This window comes from Giraffa tippelskirchi, chromosome 10 (genome assembly GCF_054371585.1).
Source record: "Giraffa tippelskirchi isolate mGirTip1 chromosome 10, T2T-mGirTip1v1.2.pri, whole genome shotgun sequence".
In the NCBI taxonomy this organism is placed as follows: Eukaryota; Metazoa; Chordata; class Mammalia; order Artiodactyla; family Giraffidae; genus Giraffa; species Giraffa tippelskirchi.
In genome coordinates, this window is record NC_137284.1 from 89,764,440 (window position 1) to 89,785,062 (window position 20,623).

Here is a 20,623-nt window from a genome sequence, read left to right on the forward strand (position 1 = left end):
CTGCCATTTCTAATTTATGTATGTAATATTCAGCAGTTCATTAAAAAAAAAAATGATAGCCTACATTTAGCACATACCTTTACTTAATCCCCCATGTAATACAATGGAGAAAAGTACTGTTAGTACTATCCTAATTCTACAGGTAAGGCAATTGATTCAGAAAGAATAATTTGCATAATGTTTCACAGCAAATGACAGTATGGGATCTGAAAGCAGGCAGTCGTACTTCCAAAACCTGCACTTTAACCATTATGCTATATATACTATTTAGTTAATCTACAGTAGTAAATGGATGAGCAATATACCATAAGCATTGTTTTAGAATCTATCATAGTTAGAAGGCTAATAGACTATTTAAATGAAAAAGAAAATTAGAAATGAAAATTTCTGAACCCAAACCTACTCAAATTATGGTGCAAGCTGCCATCCATCTCCCTACCCTTTCAAGGGGTTTGTGAAATAGCTTTCACGCTATTTTAATAATAATACTAAGGTGCTATTTGCCATTTCCACTCTCATTCTCTCATCAGCAGTCTTCTCAAGGCTATGTGACTTAGGATGATGTCATCACTTTGAGAGCTAATGGAATGTCTGCTTGTGTATTAAAAAAAAAAAAAACTCAGTTTTAATTTCAAATATAGTAAATACTAAAAGATATAACCCACATAAACAAGAGCTCTTTGGAAACTTCAGTAATTTTTAAGAACCTGAAGAATGGCTATTCTAGGTGTTAAACAGAAAAAGCACTGCTTGGAATTCAGGCAAAACTGTATTCAAATTTACTTCTGTCATTTACTGAGTAACTTTAGGTAAGTTACCTACCTTCTCAAAGACTCTACCTTCATCAGTGGGCAATGGAGAAAACAGTATCTACTGCTATACAAGTTAGGAGGACTGAAATGCCTGATATACTACTGAAATTTCATAAAGTACCTATCATTATTAGTACAGATTAAAAAATAGCAACCAAAGTGATAATAATTCAGTCAACTAAAAGGAAATGATTAGTCGGGTCAGGGGTTGCTACAACTACTGGAACCATGCCCACTTATCATCAGGAAGGAATTAAGTATGTTTATAAATGCACTGGTTGGGGAAGAATGGTACGCTTTATGGCCAAGCTTATTTACTTTAAAGTGATTTAAATTTAAGACTGAGGAAGAATTGATAGGCATTCTCTCATATCTGTCAGATTTTTGACTCCTTCCTGAAAAAATCCAATTTTATATAGTTCTGTTGAAGTCACAGGCCTCAAGTGAAAACAAGATATATCTAACTGAAGGCTTAGTTTTGTTTTTTTTTTAATTTTTCATTTTTGAATGCACTGTCTTCATTGCTGCACACAGGCTTTCTCTAGTTGTGGTGAATGGGGGCTACTCTTCGTTATGGTGCAACGGCTTCTCATCGTGGTAGCTTCTCTTGTTGCAGAGCACAGGCTCTAGACAAGCAGGCTCAGCAGTTGTGGCACATGGGCTTCGTTTCCCCAAGGTACGTGGGATCTTCTGGGACCAGGGATCCCTTGCATTGGCAGACAGACTCTTAACCACTAGACCACCATGGAAGTTCGAAGACTAGCTTTAATGGTGGCTTGTCTCTTTCTAAAACATTGTAAACTAGTAAAAGTGGGTAATAATTATGTAAATAATAACATAATCTGTTTATTGCAAGAGGGAAAATATCTACAGCAAAGTAACCAATTATTTCACAGTATAAATTTAATTTAGGGAAAGATTCTAAGTCAGTTAAAGTTTATATTACTTTAATTGACAAATATAACGCTTAAGATATATTACATCTGATTTTCTTCTTTGTTACACTACATAACAACAACAACAAAAAAACACATCTCCTTAACTATGTAAGATAAGATAGTATGCTGTTTACACATATCCTCTCTTTAGGGTGCATATTCTTAGAAACAGTCTCTAAATGGAAAATACTTACATTTTGAAATTCAAGTAAGAGTGTCCTAATGAAGTAGTCTGTTCTTGCTTGTTCAGCTTCCTAAATAAAGAGAAACACTTGTGAATCGGTGAGAACACTAAAACAAAAATATTTACATGCCAAAACAATAATTTCATATTTATAGTTTACAATATGAAATTACCTTTAAAATTCTAGGTATGTCTAATAATTATAAAAACAACCATTCTAAAAGTCATCAATTTGGTTATTTAAGTTTTATTTAGAAGTTTGTTTTTAAACAGAAGTGTCTGTCAACCAGTTACTTAGCTAGGAGTGGATCATCCAACAAAATACTTGCAAGGTGACAACCATCACCAGAATCATGTAACAGAAATAACACCTACAAACAAAATGTCACTCCTAAGTACCTACAAACACCTTCAATCATTTTATCTATTAAGCTTGATTTTTCTCTACCTAATACTCAAACTCTTGAGTTAAATGGATGTGAAATGGGTAAGGAAAAGGATGCATTCAGAAAATCCCAAATTATTATTTTGGTTGATGACAACATAGTCACTTTAAAAGTCTCTTGCTGTTATTTGTCATTGTATTAGAATGAAGCCTCTTCATCAGTTTGTCACTAAGTAAACTACTATTTTTTTGCCTTTTTTAACTGAAACTACAGATAGGCGAGGATACCAATTGTCAAGAGCAACAGGTATGCTGCTTTATTAATAAAAAAAAATCAACATTATTCCTGCTTTAATGTTATAAACCATAATAATTTATTTTGAACTTTTCAAATAACATTAGGGGGAAAGTATGTTTTTAAAACAGAGAATAAATGAAAACATTGGTCCAAGACAACGTTTTCTCACCTATAAAAGGTGAGATGAATATTTTTGACTTTGTAGGCCATAAAGTCTCTGTTGCGTTGTGATAGGCAAATATGTAAATTAGTGGGTAAGGCTGTACACCAATAAAACTTCACTCACAAAACAGGCAGTGGGCTACACTGATCCATGGACAGTGCTGATCGAAGTGGTTACAAGCAGCAACATGCTCCTAAGCTCCTGCTAGCCAGGCCCTCACCCTTCACCAACACTCGACCCTCTTTCCCATCCCCAAATCGAGAGAGCTTCTAATACTCTCAGTCTGAAACACTGTGATTGCCAAGTCGAGTCAAATCACTTACTATGGTTATTTTCACTACCTTGCTTTCTATTCATACATTTGATTTGTGTTGTACAACAGTGATAACTAAGTTCTCTGAAACAATAACATTACATACAAATTATTTTCCATTTTGAAATCTTGAAAGAAAAATTTTGCTTCTTCAGCAATCCCATCACTGACAAATCAAACCAGCTCTTATTGATCAAATCAAACTTTTTATTAACAGGACTTTAAAAAATTACTCTTTAGTGCAATTGAAAAACCAACCCTCAAATGAATTCATCTTTTTCCAGATTTTAAACTATTTCCTACTTTTCTCTATTCATTATGATAAATTGTTTACTATTCCTGATCCCTGCCTGTTAAAAAATTTTGTTTTGTTGTTGACCATTAATCACTATATGCTGTCACCTAAACTGTGACACTCATTAGTTAGTCCATTTAAAATTTACAAATGTTCAACATAACCACAGTGCACAGAACGAGGTTTCCTGAACTGTCCAGGAACTTAATACTGTAGAATACTCTCTAAACTGGTGATGGGGGTGTGGGTGGGGGTGTGGGTGTGTGGTTAGGTAGTGTTCCATCACAGAAGTACAATATGGCTATATACTGTTTTTTACTCATTGCAAATAATATGAAATGCAATAGGATTTTAATTTTTTTTAATATTTAATCCACAGTTAATTCTAACCAGGACTTTAGAGAATACATTAAATGCAGGCTGTTATAATTATGAGTTAAAGTTAACATTGTAACAGTTACACTGCATTATAAAGGAGACTGTGGAACATAGTTTGAGTCCTTATCGAAATCAACCTAGATAGCACTAAATTGCTGGTAGCATCAGAGGAATTCATGAGTCATAAAATTAAGGACTTCTTGAATACAACAATGACGAGTAAGAGCATAGAAATTATATTTCATTTAACCATGGAAAACAAAAAACAAACACTTTTGAGATGGGTAATGAAATGGTCAATTTTATGTGTCAATTTGGCTTGGCCACGGTGTGCTCTGATTCTTGGTCATACGTTATTCTTGATGTTCCTCTGAGGGAGTTTCAGGGTGAGATGAACATTTAAATCAGTGGGTTTTGAGTAGAGTGGCTGGCCCTCATCCAATCAGTTAACCCATGAATAGAACGAAAGGATCAGACTCCTCCAAGTAAGAGAGAATTCTCCAGGAGACTGCTTTCAGCACTGGCTCTTCCTGGTTCTACAGCTGACCGTCTTTGGACTGGAGCTGAAACGTTAGTTTGTCTAGGTCTCAGCCTTCCCACCTTCAGACTAGAATTGCGGTATTGGCTCTCGGTCTCCAGGCTGTGGGTCTTCAGCCTGAAATCGAAGCATCAGCTCCTCCTGGATCTCCAGCTAGTCCACCCTGACTGCAGATTTTGGACTTGCCAGCCTCCATAGTCACGTGAGTCAATTCTGTAGAATCTCTTTTCTGTATTATACACATTCTACTGCTTCTGTTTCTCTGGAAAACCCTGACTAATATGGGGAAGTTATTTTATTTTCATGTATGCTTGATCATGGTCTTTTGAGTTGAACAAATAAGACAATTTTCTTTTAAGTTATTAAGTTATTATAAAAAGACACCATCATGTGTAATCCAAAGCAAAGTGTTGGTTCTATTCTAAATCTTGCTGTTTTTCTTTTTTCCCCCCTCATTGTTTTTGTTTTTTAATTCATCTTCTCAGATTTGTGCTTTGTTAGTTTTAGAACTTGAATTCATTTCCAAAGCTCATTAAATAGGTATCTATTTTAAGTTTCATGTCATAAAGGGTCAATCTCTGCTTTTAGGATGGAGGTTCTCAAACCTATCTTTGTACATAATTATAATAATTCTGGAGAGAATAACATAGATGTGAAAGAGTAACATCATAAACTATGCTTCATCATCAAGGATCTTTCCCATTAGTTGAATAAGAGCATAGGTATTTGTTTATTCTTAGATATGTAACACTTATAATCAACTTACATGCAAAGACTAAGACAGAATTAACATAATAAGGAAATTATACATTTATGAAAAATCATTCTCAAAGTTCCTTAATTTATAAGCACTATGCAACACAATATTGTAAAACAATTATACTCAAATTTAAAAAAGCATTATAAAACAAGCATTATTAATATTTGTTTATTATAATTAAGTATAGATTCACATGAAAACATTGAGTGCTTGGCTTATACAACCCATAAGATTCAACACATATTATAATTTAACTACTCATCAGTCTGACATACCCACTACCTGATTAAATAATATATATGAAAATAGGTACTTACACAAGAAATTTTAAATGGTGCAAATGTTATAGGGTCTTCTCCATACAAAGGCCAATACCGTTCACATTTTTTCTGTTGTCCAAAAAAAGGTTAGTAAATAACTGATAATTTGTTTTATTTGAACTTTTACAAATATTTTGTGTTCCGCTTGTTCTTCATTCCCAGAAAACAATCTAGGAGCTTAGATTTATCCAATTCTTTAAAGGTGGGCTACTAATTCCTCTTCAAGATTAGTAATAAGAACTTTATTAACCTAAGTGTATAAACTGTTCATTTCTACCTGCTTGTTATATAGACTCCAAAGATCCTCATCTAGAAAAGAAAAATTGCTTTTTTTTTTTTTAAATGCCTAGCACAAGGAGGTCAATTTAGTATAAGAAGTTGCTCAATTTAGTGTAAGAATTTAGCATATAAGTTTTAATGGTTATAAAATGACAATATCTATAATACCTAGTTGAATTCTCATTAAGTATAAAATCTGTGGCATAGCGGAAAGAGCACTCCATTTGGTATAAGAAAATGTTACAGGTAGCAATTTTACTATTTGTTTACATTTAGTTCCTTTACCTATAAAAACAGGGATAATAATCTTTATCTTACACGATTGTTTCAAGTAATTTGAGTATATTTCAAATGTTCTACTGTTGGTAAAAACACTATACAAGAATAATGTATTATTTAAACTATTCACTTTTATTTGAGATTAGAGAATGTATAATTAAACAGTATCCTGTCTTATTTTCCCATAATAAACAGGTCTAGAAATAGTAGAATATTCATTTACATTGGTTTCTAGTATCAAGCCTCATTATTTTAAAATTTTAGGTAAGTGAATAAAAGCCTAACTTCATAGAAGAGCCAGTGATTCTGATGCAAGAAATAATGTAATTTTACCAGTAAGACCCAATAAAATGAAATGTCTTTATAATTGACAATCTAGCTTAAAACACACATTTTAGCAGTGGGAAATATATCAGCTCTTACTAAATCCTCATAGTTCTAAATACAGTAAGTGGAATTGTTACTTACAGGCTGGCATTAACTGTAAGTTGACAATCCTGCTCTCAGGGCAAAAGTAGAACTGCCTAGTTGGTCAGTTTAGCATAGAGTAAATACTACTAAAATTTTTAGAAAGCTTAAAGTAACAAACTTCATGTCCTAGTAGAAGTTTATAGAAAATGATAAAATTAATTATTTTGAAGTTTTTTTTTTTTTCTTCTTCTTGGTCTTTCACTTAGTAAAGCTTTAATATCTTGAAATAGAAAACAAGTTTATAGGAGATTAATTTAGTAAGAATTGAAAGTCTGTGACTAACATGCCTCTCATTCAGAGCAACATTGAGTAAAGATGATACTGGTATTTATCTTTCAGATATGAACTAATTACTGATACAACTGATACCAAATGTATGTGTTAAACATCATACATGAATTTTATTGTTGTTCAGTTGCTAAGTTGTGTCCAACTCTTTGTGACCCTATGAACCACAGCACACAGGCTTCCCTGCCCTTTACTATCTCCTAAAGTTTGCTCAAACTCATATTCAATGAGTTGATGATGCCATCCAACCATGTCATCCTCTGTTACCCCCTTCTCCTCCTGCCCTCAACATTTCCCAGCATCAGGGTCTTTAATCTATAATAATTTGTCATTGGTTTCAGAGATGAGGAAACTGAAGCTCAGAGGGGGCAGTTCACTGAACCATGCTCCAAATGCCAGTAAAGTGTAGGTTTGTTTGATTTCATTACCTGTGCTCTATTAGGTCACACTCTAAGTCAAAGTGGAAATTATCAAATGAATTCATAGTGCTGACCGATAAAACAACAAAACCAACTAACAAAGCACTATGAATCCAAAAATTCATTAGGTTCAAAAAGTTTTTGCATTCAATACAACTTAATCTAAATCTTAAAAGTAACTTAAAAAAATTTAGCAAAGTGAAATTTAAATTTTGCAATACGACTAATTAATAATAATAATGGTACCAAAGTACATACTGACAATATTTAAACAGATAATTACTTAACAGTATCTCAGTCTGTATATTAATCTTACACTGTTCATTTTCTGTCCAATGTTGCTAATGTTTCCACTACTGGTAACTGATGTGGTTGGGAGGAATGACAAAAATTACTAGTAAAAATAAGGTTTTCTAGTGATTTATATATAATAATATCTCACATAACTGAAAGATGTAGTAACTTGTTTTATGCAATGTATCCTTGACTGAAAATTTTAATAAGAAGTTTTAAAACTTTTAAATCATTTCTTAGTTTAACTATAATGCAGTTAATGAACTATACTTGCATAAGGATACTTCAAATTATCACATAGTTTTTGTCACATTTATAGATTTGTCACATTTATAGATGCTCATGCTTAAAATGAAGATTTAGGAATCAGTTCTGCAGGAGATCAGAATGATTTTGATACAAATTTCATTTGTACACGTTTTTTTACCAATGTAAAAAATTTCAGATTAAGGAATTTTCTTCTCTTTATTTTGGAGATACCATTACAATAATGTAGTGGAATTGGCAGACAGAAATTAGAAATTTCAAGCTGTAAATTAATCAGAATTATTTAAATCATTTTTATTGTCCATAAATAGTGTTCTACTTACAATGCCATTAAATATTGGAAGACTACTAAGTAACAATACAAAATCTATTATTTTAAATATGTCATAAAATGTACCTATAAAATATAAAAGTATTTTATGTGCTTAAGGATGATTTGGCTCCTTTTGTTAAAATGAAAGCAATAGCAGAACACACAAAAAAGAAAAGAATGAACTACTTTAACAACTACAGCTAAGAATATAATAAAAGACCAAGAATATATATCCCTAGAAATGAAATAATAAAAAAAAATAGTCCACAATTACTTTAAATGTTAACAGTTATACGTACCCTTCCCATTTCAAATTCACGACAGGCCATTACAATGATCTAAAAAGAAATGGGGTGGAATAAGATTGAGAATATATCAGTTAAATGCAATTTTACTTTTCCAACAAAATGTACATTTCAAGAATTATTTTATCGGGGCTGGGGTGGTGGGATGGCCTGGAGGGAGGGGGGAGGGGGGTCCAGGAGGGGGAACACATGTAAACCCATGGCTGATTCATGTCAATGTATGGCAAAAACTACTAAAAAAAAAAAAAAAAAAAAAAGAATTATTTTTATTCTGAGCAGAAGTATACCTGGCCTGTCAAAAAAAGTAGGTTTAATATTAAAAGTATGAGTTATATTGGCTTTAAATAACAAGATGTATTTAATTTGAATTGAATTTTTTGAATCTTACAGATATGTCTTTTGTAATTAAAATAATGCATTCAGGATATTTACCAAACAGAATAGCAATATTAAATACTTTGCTTACTAAAGGTTGAATGTAACTGTCTTTAAACATGAAGGTTATTACATTTGCTTTCCCATCCCAACAGTTTTATAATGTAATGTTTCAAACATACAGCAAAGGTGAAATAATTTTACAGTAAACACTGTATAGCTACCATCTATGTTCTACCATTAACACTTGACGATATTTGTTTTTATCACATAGCTGTCCTTCCACCCATCTATCAGTGTTTGGTAGTTGTCTTATACTACCAACTTAGACCAAGATTTAAAGTACTGTCATACTGTATTCTTGAAATCTTTCAACAAATTTGTCAAAATTTAACAAGACAACCTAGCCATCAGTTTCTGTCATTTTAGTAAACTAACTATAATTAACATATCATTATGGCTCAAAAGTCATATTGTAGGATATAGTTAACACATCATTATGGCTAGAAAATCATGCCATTTCTTGCAATACTTACTACAACATTGTACTCCCATATCATCCTCCAAAAATCTATTACCGTATTTGCTAAAGGTCCTTGGGTTGCCACATATGCTTTTGGCCCATAGACACCCTAAAAAGGTTAAAAGCACACAAATTATGATTACCAAAAATATTTTCTTACCTAAATTTTAAGTTTTCAAATTTTATTAGCATTCCTGCTGTTTTCACCTAAACAATTTCCAAATAATTTTCTTTAATAATGTATAAACGCATGACAAAATATATTTCACTTCAGCTTCTGGTGAAACATGGTTCATAGAATTCAAAAGTAAACCTCCTTATGCTGTTTTAAAAATTATTAGTTACCTAAGAATTGAAAACCCTGTCAACAAAACTAACTAGCAGAAACTTAAAAGCATGCATCAATTCTAAATAATAAGACTAGAACTAGCTAATAGTTCTTTCTTAGCTAAATTCTTCCATAGCTGTCTTTGGTTTAAGCACCTACTAAATATACTTTTAATAGTAAACCCAAGAATATATCAAACAAACTAGCAGACTAAAATGTTAAACCAGCACATACAGTGAGCCAGTGTTATTAGGTGCAATTAAAAACTAGAACTTTTAACAAATGTCCTTATAAAAGAACATAAGCATCAATTACATCTGAAAGAATGAACTACGTATTAGTTTTTTTTTCATATTTATTCATTTATTTGGTTATGCCAGGTCTTAGTTGCAACACTCAGGATCTTCGTTACTGTATGTGGGAGCTTTCTGTTTTTTAGTTGCAGAATGTAGGATCTAGTTCCCTGACCAGGGAATGAACCAGGCCCCCTGCATTAGGATTGGGAAGTCTTAGCCACTGGACCACCAGGTAAGTCCCTATGTATTAGTTTTTGTTTAACTATTAGTCTTGGGCTCTGCCATATTTGTAATAAAATTGACTTTTCAGGAAAAAGCTTTTATTTGGAACCGCAATTCTTCAATGTTGACACTGGTATTAATTTTACCATATAACTTTTACCACCTTAGTATTTTTCTCAACAAAATGCTTTATTAAATAGATTCAAAACCAGAGTAACAGAACAAAATAGTCTCTTATTTACTCAAGTAGCAGTCTGAATCTATCTACTGATAAATACCCTATATGGTTCATTAACAGAAATGACTAAGTATATTTGTGTACATAACAAATGAGACAATTTAGCAATCAGTAAAGGCTTCCCAGGTGGCTTGGTGGTAAAGAACCTGCCTGCCAATGCAGGAGATGCGGATTCGATCCCTGGGTCTGGAAGATCCTCTGGAGAAGGAAACGGCAACCCGCTCCAATATTCTTGCCTGGGAAATCTCATGAACAGAGAAACCTGGCGGGCTACACAGTCCATGGGGGTCAACAAAAAGTTGGACATGACTTAGCAACTAATTGGCAACAAAGGTGTTTATAATAAGTCTTCAATGTAAAAGAAGAAACACACAAACAAAAAAATTTTATCACCACTATCATAAAATTAAGCAAAAATCTTTTAAGAATAAGGATGCTAGAAGGAAAACATAAAAATATGTCATGGCTGTGACTTTATTTTTACTTCTTTTACTGTTGGTATCACATTAGGCAATTTAAAATTTTTTAATAAAACTAGTATTGTAGGAAGTCATTAAATATGGCAGAGAAACACCACTTAAAGTTAATACATACCTTAATAAAATTTGCATTGATATAGTCTGAATCTTGAGAAGGAGTCTTTAAAGTCAACTTAACTCGGCTATGATCAACTACAGGGGAGAAAAGGGATTTTTTAAATAACATCCTATAAGCAGACAAGTTTTTTCCCTAATGAACCATAAATAAGATTAAATAACTAAAATTATTTACTTTAAAAAAAATGAATGAAAATTGACTTTAAGTATAAGCAGGGTAATTTCCAACGTCATATTGATAGGAAGTAGGTCTCATTGTAAAGCTGTGTTTCAAAGTAGGAATCAGAATATTCAGGACCTCTTTTAAAAATACAAAGTTCTGGGCATCATCTTAGATTTACTATACAAGAGTTTGGGATTTACATGTCTACAGTTTTTAATAAGCATTCTAGGTGGTGAGCACTAAAACCACTTAATACACTAGTTTGTTTGTCAAAATTCTTTTAAGGAACTCTAACTTTCATATTTTATACGAAATAAAAAAAATTAAGTAAAAGTAAAAAAAATTAAGTAAAAGTGACAAATAAATTAAGATCATGTATGAAAAGTGCTGAATACTTCACTTGACCAATAATATTTATTATTGGGTTGTGTTGACTCAGCTAATTTGGTGTCAGCTGATACCTCCACTGTTAAATTACTATCCTTTCTTTTGTACTTAGTAAATATCTGGGGCGAGATTTTGAGCCTATGAAATCCTGCTAGAGTAGTCAGTTCAGTTCAGTTCAGTCACTCAGTCGTGTCCGACTCTTTGCGACCCCATGAATCACAGCACGCCAGGCCTCTCTGTCCATCACCAACTCCCGGAGTCTACCCAAACCCATGTCCATCAAGTCGGTGATGCCATCCACCCATCTCATCCTCTGTCGTCCCCTTCTCCTCCTGCCCTCAATCCTACCCAGCATCAGGGTCTTTTCCGATGAGTCAACCCTACGCATGAGGTGGCCAAAGTATGGGAGTATCAGCTTCAACATCAGACCTTCCAATGAACACCCAGGATTGATCTCTTTTAGGATGGACTGATTGGATCTCCTTGCAGTCCAAGGGACTCTCAAGAGTCTTCTCCAACACCACAGTTCAAAAGCATCAATTCTTCAGCGCTCAGCTTTCTTCACCATCCAACTCTCACATCCATACATGACCACTGGAAAAACCATAGCCTTGACTAGACGTACTTTTGTTGGCAAAGTAATGTCTCTGCTTTTCAATATGCTATCTAGGTTGGCCATAACCTTCCTTCCAAGGAGAAAGCGTCTTTTAATTTCATGGCTGCAATCACCATCAGCAGTGATTTTGGAGCCCAAAAAAATAAAGTCTGACACTGTTTCCACTGTTTCTCCATCTATTTCCCATGAAATGATGGGACGAGATGCCATGATCTTAGTTTTCTGAACGTTGAGCTTTAAGCCAACTTTTTCACTCTCCTCTTTCACCTTCATCAAGAGGCTCTTTAGTTCCTCACTTTCTGCCATAAGGGTGGTGTCATCTGCATATCTGAGGTTATTGCTATTTCTCCCGGCAATCTTGATTCCAGCTTGTGTTTCTTCCAGCCCAGCGTTGCTCATGATGTACACTGCATATAAGTTAAATAAGCAGGGTGACAATATACAGCCTTGACGGACTCCTTTTCCTATTTGGAACCAGTCTGTTGTTCCATGTCCAGTTCTAACTGTTGCTTCCTAACCTGAAGACAGGTTTCTCAAGAGAGGTCAGATGGTCTGGTATTCCCATCTCTTTCCGAATTTTCCACAGTTTATTGTGATCCACACAGTCAAAGGCTTTGGCATAGTCAATAAAGCAGAAATAGATGTTTTTCTGGAACTCGCCTGCTTTTTTGATGATCCAGCGGATATTGGCAATTTGATCTCTGGTTCCTCTGCCTTTTCTAAAACCAGCTTGAACATCTGGAATTTCACGGTTCACGTATTGCTGAAGCCTGGCTTGGAGAATTTTGAGCATTACTTTACTAGCATGTGAGATGAGTGCAACTGTGCAGTAGTTTGAGCATTCTTTGGCATTGCCTTTCTTTGGGATTGGAACGAAGACTGACCTCTTCCAGTCCTGTGGCCACTGCTGAGTTTTCCAAATTTGCTGGCATATCGAGTGCAGCACTTTCACAGCATCACCTTTGAGGATTTGAAATAGCTCAACTGGAATTCCATCGCCTCCACTAGCTTTGTTCGTAGTGATGCTTTCTAAGGCCCACTTGACTTCACATTCCAGGATGTCTGGCTCTAGGTGAGTGATCACACCATCGTGATTATCTGGGTCGTGAAGATCTTTTTTGTACAGTTCTTCTGTGTATTCTTGCCACCTCTTCTTAATATCTTCTGCCTCTGTCAGGTCCATACCATTTCTGTCCTTTATCGAGCCTATCTTTGCATGAAATGTTCCTTTGGTATCTCTAATTTTCTTGAAGAGATCTCTAGTCTTTCCCAATCTGTTGTTTTCCTCTATTTCTTTGCACTGATCGCTGAGGAAGGCTTTCTTATCTCTCCTTGCTATTCTTTGGAACTCTGCATTCAGATGGGAATATCTTTCCTTTTCTCCTTTGCTTTTTGCTTCTCTTCTATTCCCAGCTATCTGTAAGGACTCCTAGTAGGATCACCTAATTTCAGGTCCTAATAACATGTAACATGCCATAATCATTTTGGTTGTTTCTAATCCAGGGACAATGATTATTAAAGGCAATTAAAATACAAAAAGACACATAGAAATGGTAACAAATACAAATAAACTTCTTAACAAACTTTTTGTTTTTTGGCCTCGCTGCATGGCATGCAAGATCTTAATTCCTCAACTAGGAATTGAACCTGTGACCCTGCAGTGGAAGCGTGGAGTCCTAACCACTGGACTGTCAAGAAAGTCCCCTAGCAAACTTTTTAAGAAGAATAACTAATTTATTAGTCAACAAACTTGAATTTATACATTAATACAAAGGTCCAGTTCTGCTAATTTCATTTCTTTATTTTTGGTGAAATCTTCTTTGGAAACATGTAGGAAGAAATATATAAGAAAGACATACTAGTTTCCAATTAAATTTATTTATCCCCTTCCCATGTTTCCAGGAAAGAGAATACATACATGTGTATCAATGCTTTGTTTCTTGTTTCATTACATCATACATGTCTTTTTTAAAAAGCCATTTTAGATCAGAAATGTACATATGAAAAATGCTATGCTTTGGGTAAATGATAATAGGACAATTCTGAAGTTAGTACCATGGCAGTTAAATAACTATATGACGCTTCTTCTTACCATGTTTGCCAATAATAGGTCCCAATTAATTACCCTTATTCATGTGGCATATCAGCCTCTATTCAAAGTATCTCAAAGACAGAGACTTTGTACCAATAGATGGCTGACCACTGAATCCTTAGTAAATGTTTCTGGGGGCTGTGAATCCAAATGAGAGCCAATACTGGTGCCAAGTTGCTTGCTATATACAAGTTGGGAAATTTTTTAAAAAATTTCTCTGGAAAATTTTATGTGTATATAAAAATAAAATAGTATAATGAACTTCATCTATCCATTACCCAGCTTCAATAAGTGTCAACATTTTGCCATTCTCATTTCATCTATTGCTAATCATACAGCAATGAGGGGCTGGGGGAAACAACTTAGAAAGCAAGATTTCTGAGGCCCATATTCTGCAGTAAGTCTGATTCAGTCAGTTCAAGATGGGACACAGAAAAGGATTTTTTTTTTAAATGAAATAATGCCATTAGAAACAATATGATGGACCTAGAGATTATCATACTAAGTGAAGTCAGAAAGAGAAAGATACCATGTGGCATCACTTATATTTGGAATATAAAATAGGACACAAATGAACATATCTATGAAACAGAAACAGATTGACAGACATAGAAAACAGACTTGTGGCTGCCAAGGGGGAGAGTGGAAGGGGGAAAGAAGGATGGGGAATTTGAGATTAGCAGATGCAGACTATTATATATAGGATGGATAAACAACAAAGACCTACTATATAGCACAGGAAACTATTCTATATCCTGTGATAAGCCATAATGAAAAGGATTATGAAAATGTGTATGTATAACTAAATTACTGTGCGGTACAGCAAAGACTAACACAACGTTGTAAATCAACTATACCAATAAGAATTTTTTAATGGCTTTTTTTTTAAACACTCTAAGGCATAGGCAAATTTTCTAGTCACTACTTCATACTGTATAATCATAGAATATGATTGAGAATTTAAAAATCAATATTATGCTGTGTATAACATAGCATGCATATTTTAATATTCCTCATTGGTGGTCCTATTAAGCAGAAACATGAAGAGAAATAACTTAGAGAATATGAAAGAAATGATTGTTTTCATTTCATGGTTTTGCTGCCTGCTTCTGCAGTCTCCCAGGAGCCAATTCCAAATAGATAAAACTGATATTCGCTACACAGGAGGCTCTTTAAAGTAGCAGTTTTTTCTTCTTCAACATCAACATCTATTCCAACAACAAACACACACATACACAAAACAATATATAAATGTACTGTTGCCTCCAAGAAAACACACACCTATTGATAAATCCTAGGTATGAGAAATAAAAGAATCTCCATAATAACATTGGAATAGGCAGGATATCCTGATCCATCACTTCTAAAGGCTAGCCAGCTCAGTTTTAGCCCTTTCAACAAACAAAAGCAACAGGTCATCCTTGACACAAGAGTATCTAGAAATTTCTTAATTATGGGACTGGTCTCAGTGGTCTAGCATAAAATAAACCAAATATCCAAGATAGCCTGAGAAAAACCTAAGTGATCTTTGAATAGTGATGAAATTAGTTTTAATGGATCAACAGCAAGAATGTCTGCTCTTGCCACTTTAAGTCAACATTATACTAGAGGTTTCAGCCAGTGACATAAGGCAAAACAGACACTCAGACTGGAAAAGAAGGAGTAAAACTATCATTATTTTAAATGACAAGATTCTGATATGTAAAAAATCCTAACATTTCCCCAGAAAAATTACCAAGATAACTGAGTCCAGGAAGGTCATGGTCATTTAGTCACTCAGTTGTGTCTGACTCTTGTGACCCCATGGACTGTGGCCGGGCAGGCTTCTCTGTCCGAAGGTCAGTGGATTTAAAAAAAAAAAAAATTGATGTGCAAATATGAACTATATTTCTATATACTAGTAACAGAAAACTTGAAAATAAAATTAAAATAATTCCATTCACTTTAAAAGAAGAGATACAAGATTTGTACACTGAAGACCATAAAACACTGCTGAGAGAAATTAAAGATTTAAATAAACAAAGTTGTATTATATATATGGTTCCCTGGTGGCTCAGATGGTCAAGAATCTACCTGCAATGCAGGAGACCTGGGTTCGATCCCTGGGTTGGGAAGATCCCCTGGAGAAGGGCATGGACAGAGGAGCCTGGTGGGCTACATATAGTCCATGGGGTTGCAAACAGTCAGATACGACTGAGCAACTAAGCACAGAACATATACATATAAACTCTTTACCCATTCATCCGTTGACGAACACTTAGATTGAGAGTCAATATGGTTTAAGATGGCAATTATCCTTAAACTGATCCACAGATTCAACACAATCCTTATTAAAATTCCAGGAGGAATTTTTGCAGAAATTGACAAGCTTATCCCACAATTTATATGGAAATTCAAAGGACCGAGAATAACCAAACCAATTTTTTAGAAGAATACAGGGAATTTGACACTTCTTGCTTTTAAAACTTACTATAAAGCTACAATGATCAAGATACTGTGATCTGGTGTCAATGAAATAAAAACAAGGGTCCAGAAATAAACTCTTACATTTAGGGTCAAATGATTTCCAACAAAAGAGCTAAGTCAATTCAGTGGAGAAAGGATAATTTTCAAAAACTGGTGCTGGAACAATGCCATGTGCTCGAAGATTATTTTAGACCCTTACCTCATACCATATTAAAAATTAACTCAAAATAGACTATACACTTAAATGTAACAGCTAAGACTATAATACTTACAGAAATGAAATGAAAAAACATAGGAGAAAATCTTTGTCATCCTGGATTAGGCAAAGAGTTCTTGGACTGAACATGAAAAGCATGACCCATAAAACTGATAAACTGGACTTCATGAAAATTAAAAGTGGGCATTAAGACACCACTAAATGCTGGGAAAACTGGTCAACCACTTGTAAAAGAATGAAACTAGAACACTTTCTAACACCATACACAAAAATAAACTCAAAATGGATTAAACATCTAAACATAAGACCAGAAACTATAAAACTCCTAGAGGAAAACACAGGCAAAACACTCTCTGACATAAATCACAGCAGGATCCTCTATGACCCACCTCCCAGAATATTGGAAATAAAAGCAAAAGTAAACAATTAGGACCTAATTAAACTTAAAATCTTTTGCACAACAAGGAAACTATAAGCAAGGTGAAAAGACAGCCTTCAGAATGGGAGAAAATAATAACAAATGAAGCAACGGACAAAGAATTAATCTCAAAAATATACAAGCAACTCCTGCAGCTGAATTCCAGAAAAATAAACAACCCAATCAAAAAATGGGCCAAGGAACTAAACAGACATTTCTCCAAAGAAGACATACAGATGGCTAACAAACACATGAAAAGATGCTCAACATCACTCATTATTAGAGAAATGCAAATCAAAACCACAATGAGGTACCATTTCACGCCAGCCAGAATGGCTGCTATCCAAAAGTCTACAAGCAATAAATGCTGGAGAGGGTGTAGAGAAAAGGGAACCCTCTTACACTGTTGGTGGGAATGCAAACTAGCACAGCCACTATGGAGAACAGTGTGGAGATTCCTTAAAAAACTGGGAATAGAACTGCCATACGACCCAGCAATCCCACTGCTGGGCATACACACTGAGGAAACCAGAATTGAAAGAGACGCGTGTACCCCAATGTTCATCGCAGCACTGTTTACAATAGCCAGGACATGGAAGCAACCCAGATGTCCATCAGCAGACGAATGGATAAGGAAGCTGTGGTACATACACACAATGGAATATTACTCAGCCATTAAAAATAATACATTTGAATCAGTTCTATTGAGATGGATGAAACTGGAGCCCATTATACAGAGTGAAGTAAGCCAGAAAGAAAAACACCAATACAGAATACTAATACATATATGTGGAATTTGATAGACAGTAACAATAACCCTATATGCCAGACAGAAAAAGAGACATAGATGCATAGAACAGTCTTATGGACTCTGTGGGAGAAGGTGAGGGTGGGACGATCTGAGAGAATAGCACTGAAACATGTATATTATCATATGTGAAACAGAATGCCAGTCCAGGTTCGATGCATGAGACAAGTGCTCAGGGCTGGGGCAGTGGGATGACCCAGAGGGATGGGATGGGGAGGGAGGTGGGTGAGGCATTCAGGATGGGGAACACATGCAAACCCACGGCTGATTCATGTCAATGTATGGCAAAAAACACTACAATATTGTAAAGTAATTAGTCTCCAACTAAAATAAATAAATTAAAGAAAGAAAAAAGATACCACTAACAAAATGAAAAGACAAACCATAAACTGGGTGTGTGTGGGGGTGTGTGTGTGCAAATCATAATATCTGAAAAAAGACTTGGATCTGGGGTATATAAAAAACTTTTATAACTAAATGGGATAAAAAAATCAATTAAAAAACTACAAACACTTTGAAGAGACTGTTCACACCTTCTTTATCCATTTATCCACTGATGGACACTTAGGTTGCTTCTGTATCTTGGCAACTAAATAATGCTCATATGAATACTGGGATGCATGTAGCTCTTCAGATTAGTGTTTTTGTTTTTAGTGTATATACAGCCAGGAGTAAAATTGTTGGGTCATATGGTAGTTCTGTTTTTTGTTTGTTTCTTGAGAAAACTCCATACTGTTTTCCACAGTGGCTGAATGAATTTACAATCCCATCAACAGTGTAAAGAGTCCCCATCCTAAAAATGGGTCAACTTTATGATATGTAAATTATACCACAATAAGGCTGTTAAAAAAAAAAATACCTGCAAGCACTGGTCATGCTAAATACTCAAAAAAATTGTCAACTTGCATTATTCTTATGACAGGAGGAAAATATGTATCTCTAAACACTATTACTTTCAATTTAATTCTCCAAATTAAAATGATTAGAAATTTATTGGAAACTGACTTATCAAACCTTAAATAACTTAAAGTAAAAAGGTACTGCTACTCTGCCTATAGCACAATGGTTAAGAGCTCAGACTCTAGGGCAAGGTTTCTCAACCTCAGCACTAATTTTTATTTGACCTTGGCTAATTCTTTGTTGTGAGGAGGCTGGGGCCTCTAGATTGTAGGATGCAGTAGCTTCCCTGTCCTCTACCCACTAGATGCCAGTAGCGGTCTGCTCACTCTACATCCTAGTTGTAATAACCAAACAACCAAACCACCTCTAGCATTGCTAAATGTCCCTCCAGGAGCAAAATCACTGTGGCTGTAAACCAATGCTTTGGATAAAACTGCCTCGGGTTAAATTCTCACCACACTATTAGCTGTGTGGCAAGCTATTTAAGTTGGTGATGGACAGGGAGGCCTGGGGTGCTGCAGTCCACGCGGTCTCAAAGAGTCGGACATGACTAAGTGACTGAAATGAACTGAAGCTATTTAACCTTTGTCTCAATTTTTTCATCTGCAAAATGGCATACAATAGTACCTCCCTTGGTTTTGTTTTGATGATTATGGTAAATAATCCATTTCCTAAAGAAATTGGCAAACAATACAAAGCAAGACTTTTATTTTTCAGAGGGCCTGTGTAACAGCACTGAACTTCCCGCTTATCTCTAGTTAAAATAAAGATACCCCCTATTCTCAGTTTTCTCTGTGTAACTCCTACTACATTATTCTCAATAGCACGAACCACTATGAGAGACCACACATGTTATTTGAATTTTTCATCGCCTTGCCTACACTATAAGCTCTACAAAAGCAGAGGATTTGGTCAGTTTCTTTTCTGCTGTATCTGCAGCACATAGTATATGTTCAAAGCTTCTTGAAAATTAATGAATGAAACAACATATGAAAACAGAAACCTGAAGCTATTTGAGAATCCTTTCCTCAGATGGTAGAAAAAGCAGGTGGAAACACTATTTCTTTAAGAGTGTGCACATTAATTCTGTCTCTTCATTCCAAAGCAAAAACAACACCCAGTTATGGATGTGATTAGTGACAGAAGCAAAGTCTGATGCTGTAAAGAGCAATACTGAATAGGAACCTGGAATGTTAGGTCCATGAATCAAGGCAAATTAGAATTGGTCAAACAGGAGATGGCAAGAGCGAACGTCGACATTTTAGGAATCAGCGAACTAAAATGGACTGGAATGGGTGAATTTAACTCAAATGACCATTATATCTACTACTGCAGGCAGGAATCCCTTAGAAGAAATGGAGTAGCCATCATGGTCAACAAAAGAGTCCAAAATGCAGTACTCAGATGCAATCTCAAAAAAGACAGAGTGATCTCTGTTCGTTTCCAAGGCAAACCATTCAATATCATGGTAATCCAAGTCTATGCCCTGAACAGTAATGCTGAAGAGGCTGAAGTTGAACGGTTCTATGCAGACCTACAAGACCTTCCAGAACTAACACCCAAAAAAGATGTCTTTTTCATTATAGGGGACTGGAATGCAAAAGTAGGAAGTCAAGAAACACCTGCAGTAACAGGCAAATTTGGCCTGGGAGTACAGAATGAAGCAGGGCAAAGGCTAA

The 20,623-nt window shown here is 34.9% G+C and overlaps 1 protein-coding gene across 20 annotated transcripts in view; it reads right to left on the bottom strand.

The window, feature by feature from the left end:
• The window catches only part of PTPN12 (protein tyrosine phosphatase non-receptor type 12), a 93,096-nt gene that overhangs the window by 29,354 nt on the left and 43,119 nt on the right, over nt 1-20,623 (bottom strand). For all 20 annotated transcript variants that reach the window (XR_014067188.1, XR_014067189.1, XR_014067185.1 and 17 more), the window contains 5 exons: nt 10,876-10,952; nt 9,211-9,306; nt 8,294-8,332; nt 5,382-5,453; nt 1,945-2,004 (listed from right to left, as the gene is read on the bottom strand). Coding sequence is in view for 16 of the 20 variants with exons in the window: in XM_081535716.1 (XP_081391842.1) it covers nt 1,945-2,004; nt 5,382-5,453; nt 8,294-8,332; nt 9,211-9,306; nt 10,876-10,952 (344 nt within the window). In the remaining 4 variants the exon portion in view is untranslated. The remainder of the gene's footprint in view (nt 1-1,944; nt 2,005-5,381; nt 5,454-8,293; nt 8,333-9,210; nt 9,307-10,875; nt 10,953-20,623) is intronic.